Source organism: Copadichromis virginalis, linkage group LG9 (genome assembly GCF_057382275.1).
Source record: "Copadichromis virginalis isolate Kocher_CV1m ecotype Utaka linkage group LG9, C_Virginalis_male_GT1.1, whole genome shotgun sequence".
NCBI classification, from domain to species: Eukaryota; Metazoa; Chordata; class Actinopteri; order Cichliformes; family Cichlidae; genus Copadichromis; species Copadichromis virginalis.
Window position 1 is genome coordinate 3774991 of NC_140626.1, and position 23313 is coordinate 3798303.

General features: G+C 43.5%; 1 protein-coding gene across 2 annotated transcripts in view; it reads right to left on the bottom strand.

Annotated features, from left to right (window-relative positions):
- The window catches only part of kcnh2b (potassium voltage-gated channel, subfamily H (eag-related), member 2b), a 120910-nt gene that overhangs the window by 52604 nt on the left and 44993 nt on the right, over positions 1-23313 (bottom strand). The window contains exon 1 of one of the 2 annotated variants that reach the window (XM_085467456.1): positions 2411-3450. The exons of the other annotated variant lie outside the window; for it this stretch is intronic. Coding sequence (XP_085323582.1) covers positions 2411-2614 — 204 coding nt within the window. The 5' untranslated portion in view covers positions 2615-3450. Of the gene's footprint in view, positions 1-2410; positions 3451-23313 lie in introns of those variants that run through there. 2 annotated transcript variants of the gene reach the window in all.

Sequence of the window (23313 nt, forward strand, 5' to 3'; positions counted from 1 at the left end):
CTGTATCAGGAATGAATGCAGTCTGCAACACTTTGTGTCATAAATAAATCAGACTGTTTATAATGCAAGTTAAACTCAACAATGCTTAAACACTCGCAGTGTTTATGTAACTGGCACATATTTTATGAGAAGTGCAGCAGCATCAAAGAACGATAGCACGGAAACAGCTTCCAGTTAAAAGCTGCTGGCACAGCTGAGGGGACACCCATGTATGGTCAAAGAAACTGTACATTTGTGAGGGTGGATTTTCTTTATAATTGCTTCAAAACATTTTTTTATGTAATGCAGATCCACTGTCGTGTCCTATTTCTGGCTTAGCCAAACTCTTGCATAACTTTTTAACAGTGGCAGCAGGTACGTTTAAAACTAAGGGTGCTTTCAGGTGTCAAACAGGGCCTGTCTGAAAGCTGTGTAGGAGGAAGAGAGAAAGCGAGAAAGAGAAAAAGACTGAGCCAAAATTGGATATCTGACTGCCAGTCTGCATCACGACTACACGCTCTGCAGAGTCGAGGCAAATGTGCTGCTTGTTTGACCGTTGATCTGTGCCTACTGGATGTACTGGAGAGACAGGAAGCTAACCTCAGCATGTTGTTTATATTTCTGTGTCTGTGTATGTATGTCTCCTCTCTCTGAGCTAAGCGTAGCATACAGCTAGCATGAATGGCCCATGCCCTGTATTAGATTTAACAGGCTGCTAGCTTGGTTGGTGAGCTTTAGCTGGTTGTACAAACAGTGATCATTAAACAAAGTGCATGCAAGGGGGTTCAGCTACACTGTTTCAGAGGCCTTTATTCATAAGGCAAATAACACAGCAGAGTACATGAAATGAGGTTCACGTGAAAAAGGATCCACATTCTCTACCTTCATATGAGCCAAAATGGACATCACGGGGAGAAGCTACATCTGTATGTGGGACACGTTTAGTCTCTTTGTTGGTCTTTCTTTTCTTTTTTGTTTGTTTGTGTGTTTTTTTAAGTGTGTCTGTTTTTCTAAAATGAAACTACCTGCCATAACTACAAGGGAAGGTCATTCCAACATTAGCAAAGCAGAAATCAGTTGCTCCTCTGCTGCTGTACACGCCACAGAACGTGTTAGACCCACTATTGAAATGCAGTTGGCTGACAATAGCCAGCAACACAAAGAGCTGTCTATCAGTGTGGCTCTTTGCAAGAATCATTGCAGCTCTTCATTGTTAGGAAATTTAAAGGAGCAGATCATCGAATTCTGTCCTCAGGGAGGATGCATGTACCTACCACACTGTAGGCTGTGCCAACAACAGGTGCATCAATGCTAACAGGCTAATAACATTAATCCACAAGCATAGTGTGTCACAGATGTTTGTCCTGTACAAAAATAATCCCAAAAGTAAAATAGCACATTTTTTTTTTAAAAAAAGAAAACTTTTCACAGATTCCAAATCCATAATTTTGGCTTTAAATATTAAATTCTTATCTCTGGTTTTGACGTTTTTAACCGCACGTAAAAGACACTCTACATCTGTTTGCACCACTAAAGGAAAAAGCTACCTTACAATCTGAATGAGAACGTCAGAGCTCAAGGTCAGAAATATAAACCCCAGTTCTTTGAAGATAAAGTTTGTTTTTCTTTCCATAATTCTCTGGTTTGCTATTGTGATCGGTGTCCACTCAGGACATTTAGTACAGCAGAATTTATCATCAGCATTTATGCAACAAATTCTGCAGACATCAGTTCACTTGACTTTTGCATGAAAAATCTCTTTTCATTAGAAACATTAGTTGAAGGCCACTGACTTCAGTATTTATTGAGACTCTGATGTTAAACTGGTTAAGCTGACATGATAAACAGTGACTCTGTTTAGCCTAAAGACACCGCACGCCAAAGAACAAACCAACAGCAACACGAAGGGACTGATACAAACACTCGAGCAACGGAAGAGTCAACTGTCAAATGTTCCCTTTGCACCATTTCCAGGAACATATTGTGGATTAGCTACTTTACAAAATCCTTTAAAGCTTTGCTGATTGTCTTCTGGTGAGATTTTGCTACAATGTCTCTTTTGCAACAAACTAGACAGATGGGCTCATGTGAATCTACACCGCCAAGAGAAGAGAGTGTGAAATTTAAAAGGTCAGTGCGACAGAATCCAGCCTTGTTTTGTGGTGTTAGCAAATGTTCTAACTACATTAACATTCACGTTGATGTACAAACTCAACAACTTGAAATGGCTCTGATCCAATGGTAGCTGCCAGTCATGTGAATATTTTTGTTCCAGTTACAAACTTAAATCTGAAAAAGTGGAATATCGAGTCCAGCCTAGTCTAGCTGCTCTTCCTCACTCTCACTTAGTCTTAAGCTGCCCTTTTTTTCTCTGTTCTAGACCAATGGCATAATCACCCTTTCCTTGGATAACTCAGGCGTCCCCCCTCACCTCTCTTCCTTCGGTGGGCAGACGTCGTGGGTGCTCTTTCGCCTCCCACCCGCGGCGGCAAGAGAGTGGCAGGCCGGGCGGGCGCGGCATCAGAGCAGACGGGCAGCAGGACGGGCGGTGGCAGTGTTTCGTGGCAGCAGTTTTGGTGAGAGTCGACTGGCGCAGGAAGACGTTAAGGAGCTTCAGCAGCAACGGCAGGACCATGGTCCTCAACGGCAGCTCACCGCAGAGGGGTCAGGGTCAGGGCGGCCCGCTGGGTTTCCGTGACTGCCTGCAGTATGAACCAACTCTGTGACTTCCTTACATAGTGTTGGGATGACAAGGATGTCACTGTTCAGAGGCAGTCCACAAGGAGTAGCATGGCATGGACTAAGTCTCATGCCTCGAGATGATGTCAGAAGTCACATGAAAGAGAGGAGATCATGCCATTCCCCTGCTTCCTGGGTACAGCTTATCCTCTTCGCTCATAGGAGCCTTTTTCCTCGGGCTCAAGAACGGAGAGCGTCACATGCAGCTATTCAACAGCTTCCACCCTGATGCAACTGAACCCCAGCTCGCTTTCTGCTCTGCTTTCCCTCTGCAAGGCTCAGATCAGTCCTCAACTGCCCAACGGTTCCCTGTTAATCTACTGCCGGCATCACTCTGTCCTTTGTCTTACTACATCTCAATGAGTTTCTTCCACTGTCCTCCACTTCTGCAGCATTCCTCTTGACGGGTGTCTGGCTGTCAACTCCTCGCAATCTTTGAATAAATCAGCATGCAACAGGGGAGAAGGAGGAGAGAAAAGGAGAGAGATGGAGGATGGCAACAGGAGAGTCGGTTTCTATCAGTTGTAGATGGACCCACGATGCTGTTCAGCTGCTGCTGGTATTACTACTACTCTGAAACAGAGCGGCAGAGAGAAGGAAGCGAGGGAAACAGAGCTGGAAAATGCGTGTTCCAGGAGGTGTTTCGCTGAGAGAGGAAAAAAACCTTCCGCACAAAAGATACGAGATGCTGTGCTGAGGATAATCAGAGAAGAAGGAGTTGTGGGAGAGAGAGATACACACAGGGTAGTGAGAGAGAGAGAGAGCATGGGAAAAAATGACATAAATATGCATGCAGTATAAAGACGCAGTGTTAGAAGTACTGGTATTTTGTCATAGGTTATGTTGCCCCCCACCCCCACGCACACACACTGAGACCCACCTTCAAATATTACGTAATCTAGTGGAAGACTACTACAAACCGTGAAATGCAACAATTTCATGGAGAGGACGCTGACCATAACCTAACACAATAAATGATGAAGAGCACGTGTTGCCCAAAACTTATTATGGAGACGCACCCGGGGCCCAAACCGCAACACAGACACAAATACAGTCACAAAGGGACACGACGTACAAATTAGGTTTGTCAGTATTTGTACCCTAAACTGCCTTTAGCATGTAACATTTTCACAGTGGCCATCTATTGGTTGGCTTGGCAAGACATTAACCAAACAACAGTCTACCTTTTAATTTAGCTAATTTGGCTAACATGTTAGCTAACTCTCAAATTCTCAAACTCAAGTGAAACACATATAAATATGTGCGCAGCAGCCTGAGTGAAGTCACCCATTGGTTTGTGAAGACTCAGCATTTTGGCCTCTGCCGTCTCTTGTTTTGATGAGTCCAAGGAGCTTACCATGCTCCACTACAATAATTAAGACTACAACTTACAAAATGAACACAATGTTGTGCTCAACAAGACTCAGTGCCATAAAAGAATTCTAAAATCTTTGTGCAAGGTAGCAAATTTGTTATTTTCTGTACAAGCCGACTATCAGCGAGTTGGTACTGCTGGCAAACCAACCAAAAAAGAAAAAGAGTCTTCATACTTTCTCTACAGCTGAGGAACTACAGACCATGCAGATTACTGTATTATGTCAACAGTAAATGGACTGATTCTTATAAATGGTCAGTGTTGGGGAGTAACGGAGTACATGTACCAGCGTTACGTATTTAAAATACAAAATATGAGTAACTGTATTCTGTTACAGTTACAGTTTAAATAGGTGATAATTAGAATACAGTTACTTTGTTGAAATAAATGGATTACACGGCGGTCTTTTCCTGTTTCATATGTTAGACTATCCCCTCTCTAATTTTTGTAACGCACTGCCGGAAACCCAAACAAAACACACAATAGCAGACTCTAATGTTGGTGGTGTCAGCTACACAATGCACCCAGAGCCAGTACAACAGAGCCAGCAGTGCAGGAACGCATTTCTTACTTGGAAACTCTGACACCACTTCATATTCAAAGAAGAAAGGGATGAAATCTGACCCAATGCAAACTCTGTTTGCAGCAACCGAGCTGCTCTCAATGTCAAAAGACTAAAGAAACATCTGGAAGTAAATTCTTTTTAAAAAACTAACGTTAGCCTACTGCAGCTAGCTTGTTTTATATGTGGTAGCTACCTGGGTTATGTGTCTCTTCAGTATATATTCGATGTACTGCCACTGAGCAAACATTGTTAGCTGGCGTTGATGAAGTTAGTTCATAGACTGCAGCCTGTTAGACTTGATGGTAGCATTAACACCCTGCTAGCTACAAATAATCATGTGCAGTTCTGAAAGCAACTTTCCAGCTAACGTTCACACACATTCATAATCCGATAAATGCATCGGAGAACAACTTGGGGTTATTAACTTGCCTAAGGATATTTGGCATGTAGGCTGGGGGTGTCATGGATCGAACATCTGATTGGAAGGTTGACTGAACCACCAACCTTCCAATCAGTAGAGGACCTGCTCTACCTCTGAGCCACAGCCACCCCTAGCAGGACAGTTCGCTAACTAAGTGTTAGCCAACTAATGTGGCTAACACTTAGTTTAGTAGTGCTAGCCACATTAGCATTAGTTTAGTAATAGTAACTCTATGTAGATAAATGAGGACTGACTGCAAGTCTCTTTGTGCTTTAGTGCAAATTAGTCCAAGCTGGATTTCCATGGATGCACTTCCTGGTGGTACTCACTGCACATCCTCCTCTAAGGTCAAAGCACCGTTTCACAGTTTGAAAGACTATAACCTAGATTTACATCAAAATTCAAAGTTCTGACTTTAGTCCACCTCTCCACTAAGTTTCATGAAATTCAGCAAAGTTCAATAATCTCACTAACACCGAGGAAAACAAAGCCTTTTTGCTTTTCCTTTCATTTATGTAATATAGTGACTTCTGTACAAGTCTTTCTTTGTTCTGGTCAGATTTTGGCTCAGATATAAATGGCTGAACTCCAGGGTGTTGTTAGATTTATGGTGTGTAACCAGTGCTCAAGGGGACGTGATTTCAGATTGAGGATGGAAACAGCTGTTGCAGTGATTTGCAGTTGGAGAGAAATTATTTCTTTAAAGCGTGTAAACCTTTTTGAAATGCTGCATCTGTAAACAACACTTCAAAGTCACTGATAGTTGGCATTTACTTGCTCGGTACCACATTTTGCATGATTGAAATTTGAAAAATGCAACTTTTTCACTAAAGACTCTGAAACAGTGCAGAATGAGTAATACGAAATATTTCCATAGCTGCTAGACTAATAACTATACCACAGTCACATGTGAAAAGAAAATCAAAAACCAAGAGATATTGCTAATATACCCTGTATCCCAAAATATCCGTTTATTGACACTAGAGGCATGTAGACAGATAAAGACAGTTGAGTTAGAGAGAGAATGAGAGGATATTTTCCCACCGCCCGACTGGGCTGTTTATTGGGGCAGAAACAGCAGCCAGTATTAATGCAATATTCCCCAGTTCACTGGTTCTGCCTTGGAAACAATGCTGTGATGGGACAGACAGAGAGCAGGACGGCCAGACGCTGCTTGACGAGACGAAAACAGACAGTATGAAGAATTCTTGCTGGACTTGTACTAGATGGCGACGTTCGTGTTGGCAGAGGTCGAGTGCGTGGATCTGGGTGTTGCTCTTAGGGAATTATTTACCCGCAAGAAATTGCTGTGACAGATACCCAGACTGCTCCCTGTCCACATTTATATGTGATGTGCATGTACGCATATGCACACACTGTGCCCACAGTGACAGGTGAGAAAAATGCGTACAGTGTACCCAAGTTTAAACACACACACACACATGATACTAGTAAAGGTTAAAAGAGCAGTAAGCTGAATGTTGGCACCTTCAGGCGAGCAACTTCATTATGCTCTGCTAGGAAATCATCCTTTTTTGCCCAGTGTTGTGCCACACAGGCAGATGCTCTCAGGCTGTGGACCAATCCCCTTTTCAACCAGAGCCTCTCATTAACCATTCATGCTCATTTGATTTTGCCGAGCTTGTTGTGGCCTGGTGGAAGGAATGGCTTGGGTTCACTTTTCAGGGCAAATATTTGAGCTGGGTTGTCATGGCATGTGCATTTACTTTATCTCTGTTAGGAGAGTGGTATTTCCTACAGCGTGTTAATGGCTGTGTACTTTACAGCCTCACGTGTATTTAAGATGCACAAAGGTGCACGCGTGTCCTGCAGCAGGTGAACACATGCGCTAATGCATGTGTTCTGTTCTGCAGCCTTATGTACGAGTAACAAAGGGAGAGCGAGAGAGGGAGTGTGCAAGCACAGATTCATAATTAGGACCCAGCTGGCTGAGCGATAAATTAAACTGACTGTGGACGTGACGGGCTGCTACTGCCACTTATAGGAACTGCACCTGTTCTTGTACACACACACACACACGTCCTCTAATTAATGATTAGCAGGAAGCCTGCATGAATGAATAGATGTTAGTATGTTCTCAACTCCTCAGTGCTTCTCTCCAAACTAATTTACCTCGCGCGTGTGTGTGTGTGTACTGATTTCTGAGTCGCTTGGTTTAAGTGGTGGTTTAAGATAATTACCCTCCAGTTAGCTGACTGACTGGTTTACTAACTGACTGGAAACTCAGCCCCTGGTTGGCTGTGTGCATACATCGTTCTGGTCTCTTAGTAGGCTGCCTGCCCTCTATGTCAGCATAGCTCCTGACTCCAGGGGTAAATAATACTCTAGGTTTTCTGGGCCAGAGCATTCCCCCCACCCAACACACATGCGCACACGCCACATGACAACACGACTTCATATCTTTGGTTTAAGTGCAAAACAACCCAGAAAACACATGTTGTTGGACCAAGGAGAAAAACTATACAGAGAGGAGAGAGAATGAAGAGGACTTCAGCCCTGGTCTTTCTTTTTTTACATATGGGGAATAGGTTGCCAGGATACAGTGGAGAGAAACTCCCATCTAAATTTAAACCTGGCGAGGAGGAGTGAGAGAGAAGCCGGTGTAGCTCGGTGCGTAGAGATGAAAGCGTAAGACGAGCGTAGAGAGGTGAAAGAAATACGAGGGAGAAAAGAGACGAGGGCGAAGGGTGAGAAAGAGAAGGCTGGAGAGCTAAGTGAACATGGGAGAGGACACACACACACACACACACACACACACACACACACACACACAAGAGTGAGAGAGAAAGAAAGAGCTAAAAAGTAAACCTCTTAAAGCTAAGCCCTCAAACATGGGCTGCAAAAGGAAAAAATGTATATGTCAGTGTGTGTGTGTGTGTGTGTGTGTGTGTGTGTGTGTGTGTGTGTGTGTGTGTGTAGCAGACCCAGAGGTGATGGTGAATTCCAGAAAAACTGACAGACACAACCGTTCAAATGGTTCCACACTCACACATATGTAAACTGTGCCCCGAGTGAGACGTTTGTTACTACAGGGCAACAAATCAATGGTGTCATTGATGAATGGCTTTGGTCTGCAAATGAAGCACAGCATGAGGATGTACAGTGCGACAGCGAGCTGTGCTGGGATCGTTTCTATCTGGGAGCCAGCAGCTCCCCTCCCTGGCCGGGAAATCACAGCACAGCGAGTGGCTGCATCGCTGTGACGGCCTGGGGAAGGTGATGGATTTTCGTCACGGTGGTTCTTTTTACGGCTTCATCTTTGTCTTATTTTCTCTCAGCTCATTTGTTTTCTTTGCATCTCTGTGTGTGCTCACGAGGCCTCACTCATCCTTCTGGTGTTTGGTGACACACTGAGATAAGGGCTACTTGCAGAGCAGGGCGCTGGCTCTCAATTTGTATAAACTCTCTAAATATCTTGTTGTAGCATGATGGGTTGTGCTCAATAAAGGATACAACATCTAAATGTGTTCCTGGCAAGCTGTCCCTCTGACGTCTCAGTGCTGTAATTGCAAACCTGTCCCCTTAAATGGGCAATAAGAGAGGCATCACTTGAGCTATTGGACTAATAGAAGGGCACTTAAGGTGGATTCCCAGAGGGAAATGGCAAGCAGAAGTTGATGGAGAGTTTTTTAAAATGACTAATGAAAAAGGAGCATCATCAAAAATGTCTGGGGCTCCTGTTTACATGGCCTGGGTGAGCAGCAGAGAGAAACCTGAACAAGCTGCCAGACCACCAGAGACGACTTTCTTTAGCATTTTTCATAGTTGGCACCTTTGCAAATGCTGTGACGTCACAACTGCTGGCACGTTCTGCACTTTGGATGCATGCAAAATGATTACAGAGCTGTGATTATATCACAACTCACCAACCGACGTGCTGACTATAAACGAGGCTCGACCTTGGTGACTTACTCTAATTGGAAGCCAAGGGTGGAGTGCCCACTCCGGGTGAGGGAAAGTTCCTGCCCCAAGTGGAGGAGTTTAAGTATCTTGGGATCTACGTCCCTACCCTCACCTATGGCCACGAGCTGTGGGTAGTGACCAGAAGAACGAGATCGCACATACAAGCGGTATTTTGTCTCGTGTCAATTATATCGTCAGTTATATCGTTATCGCAAATTTTCAAATGTATATCATGATAAATATTTCTGGTCATATCGCCCTGCTCTAGTGGTCACATAGGTAGACCACAACTTTTATGAAGAAGGTTATTCCCATGTCTATGAAGGAGATAGGAAATGGCAAGGTCGTGTCACGGAGAATGTAGCTAGGCAGCACTGGATGTTAGTCTGTAGGATGACTTCAGAAATGAAGAAGATAAAGTCAGTGAAGGCAGAGGCAAGGATTAAATGGTGGAAACTGAAGAAGGAAGAACTATGGGCAGAGTTTAGGAAAGAGTTGAGACAGGCCAGAAAGAGCCAAGAAGGTGCTTGGTGTGCCTCCATCCTCTGGATAGAAGAAAGAGGACAAGAAGACTTAATGGTACAAGAAAGATTCAAAGGAAGAGCAAAGAAAAAGTAAGACAGTTGGATAGTCAGTGTTAAAACTCCAGAAACCAGTGGTTAACATGATCATGGCTATTTCCTACTATTATTTACAGCCTAAGTATATCACAGGGAGTAAGAGTCCATGTTCAAGGACGCATAACTGAAATCCTTCCTTTAGTCCTCACAACATGTGTCATGGCTCTTTTAGTCACAAGGACGCCTGTAAGCAGTCATCATCAATATGATGTCTACCACTTCCTAAGCAGCCTCCTAGGGTCGTGTACGTGTCAGTGCTACACATTAAGATGATGGATTAACCGTGTGGCACCTGGATGAAGACATCCATTATAAGTCATGACTAAATGAGTGAACTGCCCCTTTTGGCTGCGTTCAAGTGTTGAAGGTGGTATTTGAAGGGCACGTCTTTAAGCACCTTGAGGCGGCTGTTGTTGTGGTTTGGTGCAGTATAAATAAAGGTTTTGGCCACTGGGATGCGAAGGGTATGGGTTGAAGGGCCTTCAGGTGTATTAAATTGGCATCAATGGAATTACAGAAAAACACGTGAGACGCACGAGATGGGAGTTTTCTGCTTCCTTCCTCTTGTTATTTGGAAATTATTGTCTCCAATGTTTGTGCAGTGAGGAACCACGACTCAAGACCGACTGGGCTGCATGAGCTGGCCCCAAATCTCTAGGGCAGGGGTGCCCAATCCCGGTCCTCGAGAGCTACCGTCCTGCAGCTTTTAGATGCATCCCTACTCCAACACAGCTGAATCAAATGGTTTGATTACCTCTTCAGCATGCCATCATGTTTGGCAAAGGCCTGATAACAAGCCATTCATTTGATTCAGCTGTGTTGGAGTAGGGATGCATCTAAAAGCTGCAGGATAGTAGCTCTCGAGGACTGGGATTGGGCAGCCCTGCTCTAGGGTATAGACCGCGTGACTGGAAGACGGATTCATGGCTCCCATCGAGGGTCATTTGCCTAGCTAACCTGGATCTGTCCAGGTAAGCAAACACTTCTTCCGCCCTGGCCCACCCATTAAGGAGGAGCTAGGGTACATACATCATCAGGTTTAACACTGATTGTTACCTCATAATAATCATGTTAGGCCTGATTGGTGTATATGCATACGTGCTTACTTTGTAAGGAAACATGCCTGAAGTTAGGACCCACAACGTAAGCAAAACCAGACAAAGAGGACATACCTTTGCATATCAAAGCTACAGGTGTTACATGCTTTACTACTGATAAAAATGCTTCATAAACCAAGGCTTTTTTAACATATCTAAATATACAACATTAACAATGCGTCATGTAACCACACCTGGGCCCAATCGTCCATGCGTTTATTGGATCACATTGCCCTGGACAAGTTAGATAAATGATCAAACATGGACGTGCTTAAAATAGTCAGTAAATATGCAGCTTTGACTGCCATCTACCAAAGACCCCACAGGTCTAGCTTTGACGTAATTCATGGTGATGAAGCAGATGGAGTGTGCCACAAAGTCCGACAGGCTCCAGCGTTCAAAATAGCACTTTGTTGGAAACATGAAGCAGTCTAAGCACTTTAGTGCAAAAGTCTGTGAAACATTAAATATTTCATATTAGAAATATGTTCAGCAGCCCGAGGAGTTCATGCAGAATGGGAAAAAAACCCTCGATCGGATTTCTAAGCAATGTCTTACACTTATGCACACACAATCCCGCAAATAATCCCACATGCACGACCCCTAGCACCACCCACCCACACTCACACCCAGACAGACACTGGAAAGCTAGGACTCATTCAAATTCATATTCACGCTCCTTGGCCTGGGAGGAAACTGGGCATCCTTTATCACAGGCAAGAAGAACACTCACTACAAGTAATTCATGTCAGGTCTGCTCTCATATTATTCTGATGAATTGCCCAAATAAGAAGGACTAGAACATTGTGTGAGTGGATGTGTGTGTGTTCGCTCATAAATATTCCTTTAAAAACAAACCAAAACAAACCAGAAGCGAGTGAGGTGAGGGTATTGTTGAGCTGTTGAAGTGTCAGTTGGAGATGCACATATCTTCTGTTAGGCGTTGTTGAGTGCGTGGGTGGCTGGCTTTTTAGCAGAGTGTTTGTTCCTGGCTTTTGCACTGTGTCTCATTATGTGATGTAACCAAGGGTTGATAACTTAACCTAAACCACAAAAGTGGACGAGCAGTGAAGCCCCTCGTCCACTCTTGCTCATGCTGTACGTGCTTCCACTGGAGAGAAAACAAAGAGCTGAAGTGAAGTATGTGCTCTGATTCTCCAACACGAACATTCACAGCATTAGCTCTTCTCCTTTTCAACCTGGATTGCAATTGATAGGTTTCACTTAATTTTGTCCAGTAACTACCAGTACCAGCATATTTATTGGGTGGATTATGAGACTGCAGCACTAAGTGGATCCATGTAATTTCCCTTAAATCTTTTAAATGATGAACAGATTATGAGGAATCCTTTTACATAAAGCAGCCGTTTTGTAGGAATAACAAGCCTAATTCATGGCGACTATGTAGCTGAGCTAAATGGGCCCATGTATCGTCGTATGTGGGCACCTCAAGGTGATGGATTGCTCCGCCCACCTCAGAGTCATTCGTTGCTTTGATGAAGCAACTTTCATCCGCAGCAACAAATCAGATTCCTGTCGCCGAGGGTAATGAACGGCTGCAGCGGCGATGTTCCTTTGCAACACGAGACCTTGGCCAGCAACCGACCCAGAGGAGAGAAACTCTACTTTAAAGTCAGCTGAGACTACCTCCCACCAGAAGGTTAACCACTGACCTGCTGGCAGACAAGAAGAGGAATCCTGCCAGAAAACATGAGATGATAAAATTCATGCCCATAATTGTTCAGAAAATAACCCTCTCCTGGGATTAAACTGTGATTGGAGCCCAGCATTTAACATGATATGGACCAAAAACAACTGGAGAGGCTGCAAAACTACACTTAATTTACTTGGTGTTGGGCCCTGAAGCACAAAATCGTCTTTAGATGACTGTGAAGAGCCTCATGCTGGTGCTAAATGCTGTCAATGAGCAGCACTTAGAGAAAGAATAATGAATGGAGGCAAACACCGATACAAGTGTCTGAAACACAGCTCATTAAAAGCTCCGCACACTGCCCGGCTTCAAACTTTCCTCACACAGGTATCAAAACAAGAAGAATGGCAGCAGACTGTCATGTGAATTGTTGGAGTTTAGAGGTGCAGCGATCCACTAATTGGGCTTGTGTAGCTGTCCTCTGGGAACATTTCATTTGTTGTTGTTGTGTGTGAGACGCTGTAACACAATACTGCACGTTGGCTGACAGGAGTGAGACCTCACAACGCTGATTATAGCTCGCACGGGCGCACGCCCTCAGGTGTTCCTGCACTATTGGGAAAATATCAGGACGAGGGAGAGAGAGGAGGAGCAAAGCAGAGCCAGACTCTCACTATTGACCAATGAATGACTTCGACGGCGTTGGAAGTGAGATCATTTCTCACCGGTTATCATCTCCGTGTCGCTAATGCTGCTGGGTAAAAAAAATGGATGTAGGGACGCGCTGAGAGGGGAGTGTCATTTCCACACAGGAACAAAGTCAATCAAAGTGACGGCGACTGAGATGGAGAGATGCACAGAGAGAGGAAACCAACCACATTAAATAAATAATATTCCTGCTGCTTTCAAATTCAGTCTGGTTATTGTCACCCTGTTAAAAAATGCAATTACAGCTTCATTTGATCAGAGTTTGATCAGGTTATCAGGACTACCTCACACTCTGGGTTCATTTCTGTTATTAAGCTGTTCCTAAAGCTGTGATTCATCTTAAAACACGGCAATAGACTGAGGAGAGCAGACTCTGCCAATGAAAGCAAACCTTTATTGACGGCAATTCAAAAAACACACAGAAATGAAACAGCCCCCTGTCGCAGGGCTAACACGGAGACAGACAACCAGATGGTGGATTTAAACCCAGAAGCCTTACTGTGAGGCATCAGTGCGAACCACCATTGTGCTGCCCTCATTGAAAAAATCATTTTATGACATTAAACAGTTTAGATGATGTTCAAACACAAAGTCCTCTCAAATACAGTGAGTTTATCTACTCCTTTCTTGTTTATCGTGGTGACCCCGGCCCAGCACTTCTAACAGTGAAGTAACTTTGGAAGATCTCAGCCTGGGATCATACAGATAAACAGCACTGAGAGAGGCCGAGTCCTTACAAGATCAAGTTCGCCTGAAAGTTTTTATCTTATTGTATTTTTTTAATTACTCGATAAAGAAAAAGAATTTATTACTTTTAAAAACGACCCCACTTCACTTTTACAGCCTAAAACTTCTGCTGCACTGTGCTGAAAAATATTGAAAGGTTTTAGAAAAGAAAGATTTAAGACGATGCAGGGAAATGGAGACATTAGGAGGGGAGAAAAAGTAGACATCAAGTCTTAGTGGAAAGCTGTTTATACCTGATGCACTTTGTGTATTCACAGAAAGACAAATTTACAAACACAGCAGGCGCGCACTCAGTCAGGATGAGATCTTATCAGCCACATTTGGTAATGACATCCTAGCTATAGCTGGCTACATGTAAATGGATTTTTAACAGCTTGTTCAAAATTGAACCAAGTAAAAGCATTCGCCCACAACACAACACAACACAACAGCTAACCCACATCCCTCTTTATGTGCTCAAATATCAAGTAGCAAGACGGAGGCTGTACAGATTATTCTCATTACGATGGATTTGGCTGCTCTGTTTAGGGGTCGCCTCATATTCCAGACAATGAAAATATTGAATCAACAGCTCTACGTGTCGCGGGTTAAGTGGAATTCCAGGAGAAGGAAGAACGAGGTGTGGAAAGAACAGAGGGAAAGTGCCATGTTTCTACACGATAAAATAGTTGTGACCGGTGTGTAATTATTGATAAAATGTTCCCATTCCAAGTTTGTGGCGTCATCGGGATAAAGACGCCGACATGTTTGACAAGTTAGAGTCAAACACATCAAGTAACTTAAGCGAGACAGCGAGAGCTTCCAGGGACAAGTTGTCATCATCAGTACGATGTGGGAGGCAGCGAGACGGACTGTTGATTGGATCTTAAGGGAGGGTCTCTGCTGCCTTTGATGCCCGTGTAACAGTGTTTCCATGTGTGGGTTTATTATGTGTAGGTGTGAGCGGGTCAGTGAGGAAGATGCAGTACAGAGTGTAACCTGTCTGCGTGCTGTGTTTGTTAGACGGAGATGCACTCAGAGAAGAAGGTAACAGAGAGTGAATGAGGCATGTACGTCCACACCTCGGATCTGTCATTTATCCAAGGTGTATGTGGAGGAAAACCTGAGATTACAACACATATACACAGCGACACAGACACACACACTGAGCTGCTAAATAAATAATACAGGAGCTATACAGTATGAGGCTCTGCACCAGCGAGCTGGAACCAAACACAGCCGCACATCGTTCCTCACCTCAAATTTCAGACACACACACACGTACGAGCTGCAGCAATAACATCTTTCTGTTGTTATAATGGATCAAAGACTGTGATGAGGCTCGCACACAGTGACTGACCCACAGAAAGTGAGCACCAAACTCTTCTTGTTTTGTTCTTTCTTATTGGTTTTCTTTCTAAACTTACTTTGTGGCTCAGTTTTACTGTTCTCATCGCCTCCACCGCAGCTGCAGACAGCACTTTTCAGCCAGTAATAGTCTGCATTTAGGTGACTGAGCACACGACAACACAGTGACATTAGCTTGCACCAAGTCTGATGGGACTGTTATAAGCTCTGTAGGTAGGAAGCCACAAGCCAAACTAGTGGACAAGTCCAGATTCAAAAGTGTTATGACCCAGGGTCATTATCTGCGGTACGGTGTTGTTATTGTTTGTGTTTGTATTCAGTGATGCTTGTTTCCAGGTGGAGGCCGCCCATTGGTGGAGGAAGGAAAGAGGCCAGCTACAAAAGGGGTTGGACTGGGCCGGCGAGGAGACTTCCTGGCTTCCCGTGAGCTGTGTGTCTGGGGGACCGTCGTGGGGTGTGACTGTACGGGGCTGCAATATAAATGTTGAAAAAGAGTTTACCTGAGCTTGGTAGCTGTAGGGGTGGGAAGCCGTTTTCTTTCATTACCCTCTTTTCTCCTGTTTCGGGTAGGGAGCCAGGTTAGAGAATTGTATTTTGTTTTGGGATCGTGGGAGGTAAGTTAGCTCTGTTTTTCTTTCTAGTGTGTTTTGTTTGTTGTTTTGGCATCGCCCACCCTGAAGCTCGCTACCTGTTCAGTAAATAAATTAACTAATTCTCGTCAATCTGCCGCGGTGTGATTTATTTTGTCGTTACTATGTGTAGGGTTTATCTTTTTGTTGTGTTGCACCCCGGCCTCGGTAACAGAAGTGAAAAACTAACTACATCCTCACTGCTGGCCTGGAGAAGGTAAGCAGCAGCCAGAGCCTGCTGGTCAAACGCACTAATTCATCGACAACTAGCAAGTGTTCATTTACTGAACTGAAAACTGAAATAGTTGTGGATGATTACTATACCTTTCTAACTTTAATTAATTTATTATTAACAACAATATAAAATTATGCACAAAATGAGTAACTGATGTAAAAAAAACAACGTGATTTTATTATATATATTTATATATTTATATATAAATATAATATATTGCCCCTGGCTCTCTCTCTCTCTCCCTCCCGCTCTGTTCCTGTGCTACTGAGTGTAACTACCGCCCCTCCCCCCTCTGCTCAGCGCAAAGCACAAGGCTCACGTGCGAGTGAAGCGGAAAAAAAGTGCGAGAGAGAGGGTGAGAGAAAGGAAAAAAAACCTATTAGGAGTCGGTTCGCATCGTTCACGTCAAAGATTCGGCTCTAAGAGCCGTTTCGTTCGTGACCGACACATCACTAACACGCAGCCAGGAAACCTGAGTGCAGAGTTTTACACGTAGTCTTTTGCTTTGTACCTGTAAGCAGACCTTAACAAAAAAAAACTGTAACTCGTGTAAATAGTTTTTACAAACACACAAATTCTCATCTGTAGATGCACAAACATAAAACTTTCACATATTTTGGTTTACAAGGTTACAAAACTCCGTTCACAAATACGCATTTGGTTTACAAGTACAAATATTTATGACCACAATTTGAGCCCGTACTATCCACCACTGTAGAAATTCATCCTGTGTAAACAATAACGTGGCGCGCAGCGTGACGTCTAAAACGGCACGCACCTTTGACGTTGTGTGACTAAATCTCTGTTTTCTTCGTCCACACGCAAACGCAAAAACAACGTTTTCAAAAATCTTCACCCTGCTGGAGCTTTTAAAAAAAAGTTTTCAGTGACCCAAAATACCGTTTACGTGTGGACGAAAGGTGCAAACGCAAAAATAGCGAGTACGTGTGGACGTAGCCTCAATTCAGTTTTATTTATCCCATCAACAAGCTGCTTTAGATTGGGAGGTATAGACCGTACAATAATAGATTTAACTTTCAAAGCTAAAACAGTCGATCTCCCATCATTTACATAGTTTTCAATGTAAACATTGAGCCAGTCCATTTTAGGGGAATGGGGCTAAACAGAAACCTGTGAAACAGTCTGCTATCAGTGTGCACAGATCCTGCAAACACTGTTCAGGTCTCACGGCTAAGACTGAACCCAGAAAAGCTGAGCCTGAAACCAGATGTTCCAGTAAAGTCAATAATTTGACTGATTTCATTTACAGGACTTGGAAATCATCTGTGGTGGATTCTAATGACGTGCTGCAGTAAGCAGTGGCAGGTAGTCTGGCCACCATCGTCCAGGACTGCGTAATGAAAGCACAATATGGCCTCAGGTTGCACAAATAAACGCACCTAAACTACCCACCTCTGCGTATATCAGAGCACTTACCCTACTCTTAAACACGAGATCAAAGAATACAAGTAAGAAAATTGATGAAGCTGAGAGTCAAGACACCTGACACAAACACACATTACTGCGCTCTCATCAACACACCTGTAACAACCACCCGTTCTGACACACTGCTTCTTTCATCAGTGATTTATAACACGATGCTTCATCTCCTTTAATAGAGCAGCATAACTGCTCACGTACACAAAGCCCTCCCCTATTTCCTTTCTATTAAAATTCAGGGATTATGAAGTGAGCTTTGATTTCAGATACATGGACTCTATAATGAAAGAGAAGAAAATTACACCCCATAATATTACACCAGTGACACATGGCCTGCCAGCTCAGCAGGGATTTCCGTCTTCAGGTTATTGATACTGGAGATTAAAACTCTCGCCCATAATGGGCTGCATTGTAAATAAATTCACTGCATTACACTGATTATGAGGATCACATCATAGGAGAATACAGCTGCTTACTATTAATGCATGAATGAATGAGAATGGATAAACACAAATCCTCCCTGGATCTTTCTTCATCTTTTTTCTCTACAAACCAAAACGATAAAAATGCCTCTGCTTGTTTAGTATCTTTGAAAGTCCACATAGGAAGTGTCCTCAGCTACCCTCGGACTTCAAAGTGTCAGTTTTCTGGCTCTCCCATCAGCTCCTGTCCCTGAAGAATCACCAGGGAAACCACCAGGGACGACAACGGCCATTCGATTGCAGAGATAAACAAAAAATAAAGAGAACTGGACGTGGACAGTGGGGGCAGAAATGCAGGACCCCAGAGCAAGCAGAAAAACAAGCAAAGACAAACCGCCTTCCTCACTGGTGGTCACTTGCATGCATGCATAGACATGCAAGCGCTCACACAGGCTCAGCACGCATCAAGAGCAAACTCACAATCACTCAGTATGAGCAATATGAGATATCGAAGTGAAGCAAACCTTCATTAGCCTGAAGAAATAAAACAATCAGAGACCTGGTAAAAACTTTAGGATTGGCTGAATTAACAATCATTGGTGAGCTAACCCCTTTCACAACACCTAACCAAGTCAAAAACACTCGTAGGTGTATCACCGTCAGTGTCTACCTTCATAAATGCAAATACAGAGAGTTTACACCAAAGTGCAAACCACTGGTTACACTTAAGAACAGGAAGGCCAGGTTAGACTTCCAGAGAACAACTGAAAGAGTTCTGAGAAGAAAAATAGAAACAGACCCAGAAACAAGCAGCTGCAGTAAAAGCCTGGCAGAGCAGCTCCAGGGAGGAATCCCAGCATTTGGTGATGTGTGTGGGCTTTTTAATCTTCAAACACTCCAAACATTTACTTTGGATTTATTGAAAATAGAGGACTCTGTATGAACATACTGGGCTGTAAAAACTTAATGCAGTACTTTTGTTAAAGTCTTAAAGAAACGGTGTGTAAAATCTCACAGTAGATTGGAGAGTGCAGCCAACTGCATGCTGTTTTCTTACCCGTCCTGATTCACGCGCATTATTCCAGCTGTGGTGGCTGCTGCAGGACAAACAACTGTTATGAGTGTGTGCTATCAGACTTTATCTCAGCAATATGCTGAGTGTCCAAGGCTATTTCTTCTGAAGGAGGCTGTAAAACTTTGGATATGAGGCGATGAACCAGTGAAGCTCACGTCTGTTCAGTGCCGCTGATACTGAGGTGAGCTGTTGAGGATGTCCTGCACTTTCCTGCTTTGGTTAATGTTAACCTGCTGTAAACTTTCTTTGACGTGGATCTAACATTGTTGGACATGGACATGTCTCTCACACAACGTGAGAATATAATCAAAGTGTCATTTTTAGGACATTGACACTAGTGAGCATGATGCTAGCTTAGAGCCAGCTGTTATTGCTGGTTAGCCGGGTCGTTCTCAGCTGTGCAGAGACGGATGGGCTACATGTCTAATCTGCTGCAACAGTCATGAGAGGAAATAAGCACATTTATCCATGTTTCAGGTGAGGAAGAAATGAGGGAGGAGAGAGAAGAGAAGAAGAAAGACGTAGTGACAAGAGATAATAAAAATACACAATAAAAACATTAAATGGTTTATATAATAAGCTATTTGTGATCTTTAAATTAAAAGTAACTTACAAGGTGTACTATGTATAAGAGCAGTCTGTAGCTGCATACTTAAATTGATCAGACATGTCTGACGCTGTGTTTCAGATGGCAGGAGAACATATGAAATATGTAATTACACATTACTCCGTGTAGATTTAAGAGCACAGCAGTCTTCTTCTAAACAAAGTAGCGGTTTATACGCACTGCTGAGGTAAACACAGAAGAACAATTATATTTCTGGAGCCAGATGGTTGGACCTTTTATGTGCTGACGTAAGAAAAAGCATACTTAAAATGAATATTTTAAAATCAGATGGAAAAGGGGGGAAATGAAGACCCTCTGAGGTTATACCTCACTATTTCTGGGTTGTACTTGAAAGCCACATTCTCCAGTATGGAGAAACACACCTCCAGTTGCAGTAACTACATTGGCATTTACACCCGGCGCTGCATTCGACAGCCTTTGAGAACACGCCAAATGCAATTTCAAATGGAGTACACCAGAGCGCTGAGATTGACGGAGAGAGCGAGACAGAAGGAAAGAAAGAGAGCTGGGACCCACTCATGGCCAGCGGCGATACTTTATCATCCAGCAACTGAAGCATTTCAGAGATGGGTGGCATGAGAGTGCTCGTGTGTGTGTCTGTGCAATTTAGTGAGGAAGTACAATTTAACGCTGAAGGAAGAGAGTCCTGATTTATTTGTCCAGTCCTACTGATTGCTGCGTTCAAGGGCACTGCTGGTAAAGGTGATGGATGGGCATGGTTTGCGCTCCCTTTCTCTCCTCCCGCTCCATGATCAGACCCTCACAGAGACCGCCAACATCACTTTTCCCACGGGCAAGAAAAAAAGAAGAGGACTGGCCAATAGAAAAGGTGATTTGTCTTGGAAGCGATTGCTGATTTATTTTGCTTCACTAAAGTCCAGAACAGAAGACGGAGTTTTCACTCGAGAAAGGGAAGAAAATGCATTTGATCAGTTCTGGAAACAGAAATTTGGTTGATTTTAGCAAACAAAGGAATCCTGTGCATGGTTCTCTAAAATATTTACACATCTCAATAAAGCTGCAGCTTTGCACACTCACTCAAACGCTCACATTTAAACGTGCCTGTACTCGACACCTTACACACACTCACTGATATTACAGTGGTTTGACTGTTAGCACCTGCTGCACTAAATGAGGTCAGTTCCAGGTAAGTACCATTACAAGTGAAACACACACCTCTCCCACAGCAAGGCTCTGAACTGGTTACAGTCAATAAAGTCTGTGTGTTACATAAAAAAAGACACTATTATTAGCAGCTGCAGTTTGTTTCTCTACCTGCTACCGTCTGCTTTTAATACAAGAAGAAGACCAAAGACTTTCTACTGGCATGCTGTCATGTAAGAGACAGCAGCATACTTTCTGCTGTTGTGTTTAAACACAACATAAAACTGCCAGATGCCTCTCATCATGAATGCTTATTTTAAAAATGTCCCTTTTTTTCCTTTCTCAGAGCTGCAGACTCACCAGCGGCAAACATTAAACATTAGTGTAATCGAAGCAGCAGCACACAGCAGAGTTTTCCTTCTCTCACCCCAGCCGGTCGCAGCAGATGGCCCCGCCCCTCGCTGAGCCTGGTTCTGCCGGAGGTTTCTTCCTGTTAAAAGGGAGTTTTTCCTCCCCACTGTGGCCAAAGTGCTGCTCATAGGGGGTCATATGACTGTTGGGCTTTTCTCTGTATGTATTATTGTAGGCTCTACCTAACAATACAAAGCACCTTGAGGCCAGATCTGACATGAGTTTAGTTGCAGTACAGTAGGTGCTGTTTACTTGCAAATGGTGCATTCCTGACAGCTTTGTTTTTGCACGTAAGGATGAGAGCGTAATTGTTAGAAATAACTACATTATGCTGCTTATGCAACATCTTGGAAACCTTCTGCACAGACAGGACTCTGACCAGGACTAACCAGGAACCAGAACCCCAGCGTGTGCCGTCCCCAGCCCAGCAGCCACTGTCTGAACTTCATCTGGTAACAAAGGCAGTGATGAGCAGTCGGGCTTACAGCCTGACGGTACATCTCACATGTCGAATCACTCTGGCTTCAAGTCTGATTTTCATCTCTGCTTTGTGTTGCTGGTTTGAGTTCATGTAAGAAGTAAAAGAAAGACTGTATGTGTGTCCTAATTAGGATGGCCTGTGAGAGTGTAGTTGTTTGTATTACTAACTGGTAATAATGACTTTCAGGTCATTTTGTAATGTAACGAATAGTTTAATGAATTACTTTCTGTTCTTCAAACCTAAATTATTTGTTTTATTTCTCAGTTTATTTTCTTTTTTAAGGTTTTTTTGTGCTCACATTTCCACACTGCACATGTTTAACTCTGTAACACAAAGTTTATCATATTTGATATCTGAAATTGATGTGAGTTTGTGAGACCTCTACATCATCACTGTGGTCCCCTCTCCCAGTAATCTGCACACATTTATATTTAATGTAATTTTTTTGATTTGTCAGAAAGTTCAGGAAACAATCCTGCATCAAATCCAGTTAAAACATCACGGTGCAGGCTTTACAGAGTTTACTGTTTTTATATATATATATAGGCATGTATCGTACAGTACTCTGTTTTCAAAAGTGGAGTCTTCCTCTGCGTGAAAATTCATCATGGTTATACAACTGAACTGTGTACCAGTATAAATGGCCATGATATCATCTAATAGATGGGACAATGTAGGGTACCTACATTGTCCCTGTCAGCAAACAATAAAGTCAAATGAATGTAAATAAACACTGCTACCACAGCACTCATTGATTTTACCATGAAGTCATGTTGCGGCGCCTGTTATCAAAAGCAGCACTGTCAATGAACACGCGCATCGCTAATGTGGACACAGTCCTTAATTAGCTCGAGCTTTATGTAAACAGTCGTTTGTATCGACGGAGCTTCCCAGCATCCCACTGCACGCCGTCTGCTCCCGCACGCACATTCTCTGTCGATGCGCACATGCGCACAAAACACAAACTTACACATGCTTGGAAATGCACATCATACTGTCAGTTTACATGTGATTTTATCTGGTGTTTCAAAGCTTCCCCACTCTCAGCTTGTTCATTTTTCCAAAGCCAAACTTTCTTAGTGAAGTCCCTGTGATCGAGTCACTTTGGGCATGTGCACGTTTACACAGCGTCCAGCCGAGAAGCATCTGCCAGTATTTCACATAAAGGGAAATATTGATAAACTGGACCCATTTGCACACTGAATTTCTCTGCTTCACTTTCCTCTCCTTATCGCTCCTCTTTCCATCTTTCTTTCCCGTGTGTCTCTATCAACAGCAGCAAATCTCGAGTGTTTACAGAGCTGCTAAACGGAGAGAGAAGAATGTCACTGATAACCCAGCTCTACCGTCAATCTCTGTTACACACACACACACACACACACACACACACACACGCACGCACACACACACACACACACACACACACACACACACACACACACGCTGAGGGAACTAAAGGAGAGCACGAGTGGAGCTGTGAGACACTGCGTTTACTTGATTGCATTGCCTTGCTAAAATTGGTGTGTCCTGCTTCACGCTGTTCTATTAGTATCGCCCCAGACTCAGCTTACAGCTGCTGCGGTGATGGAGGCGGAGATGAGAGGGGAAGAAAGGTAAGAAAAGGAGCAGTGCAAGAGGGAGAGAGCCGGGTTCGGTGCACTCTTGGACCCAATGTTCCCAGATGTGTGCAGATGTGGTTTCTCTCCTCGCAGATG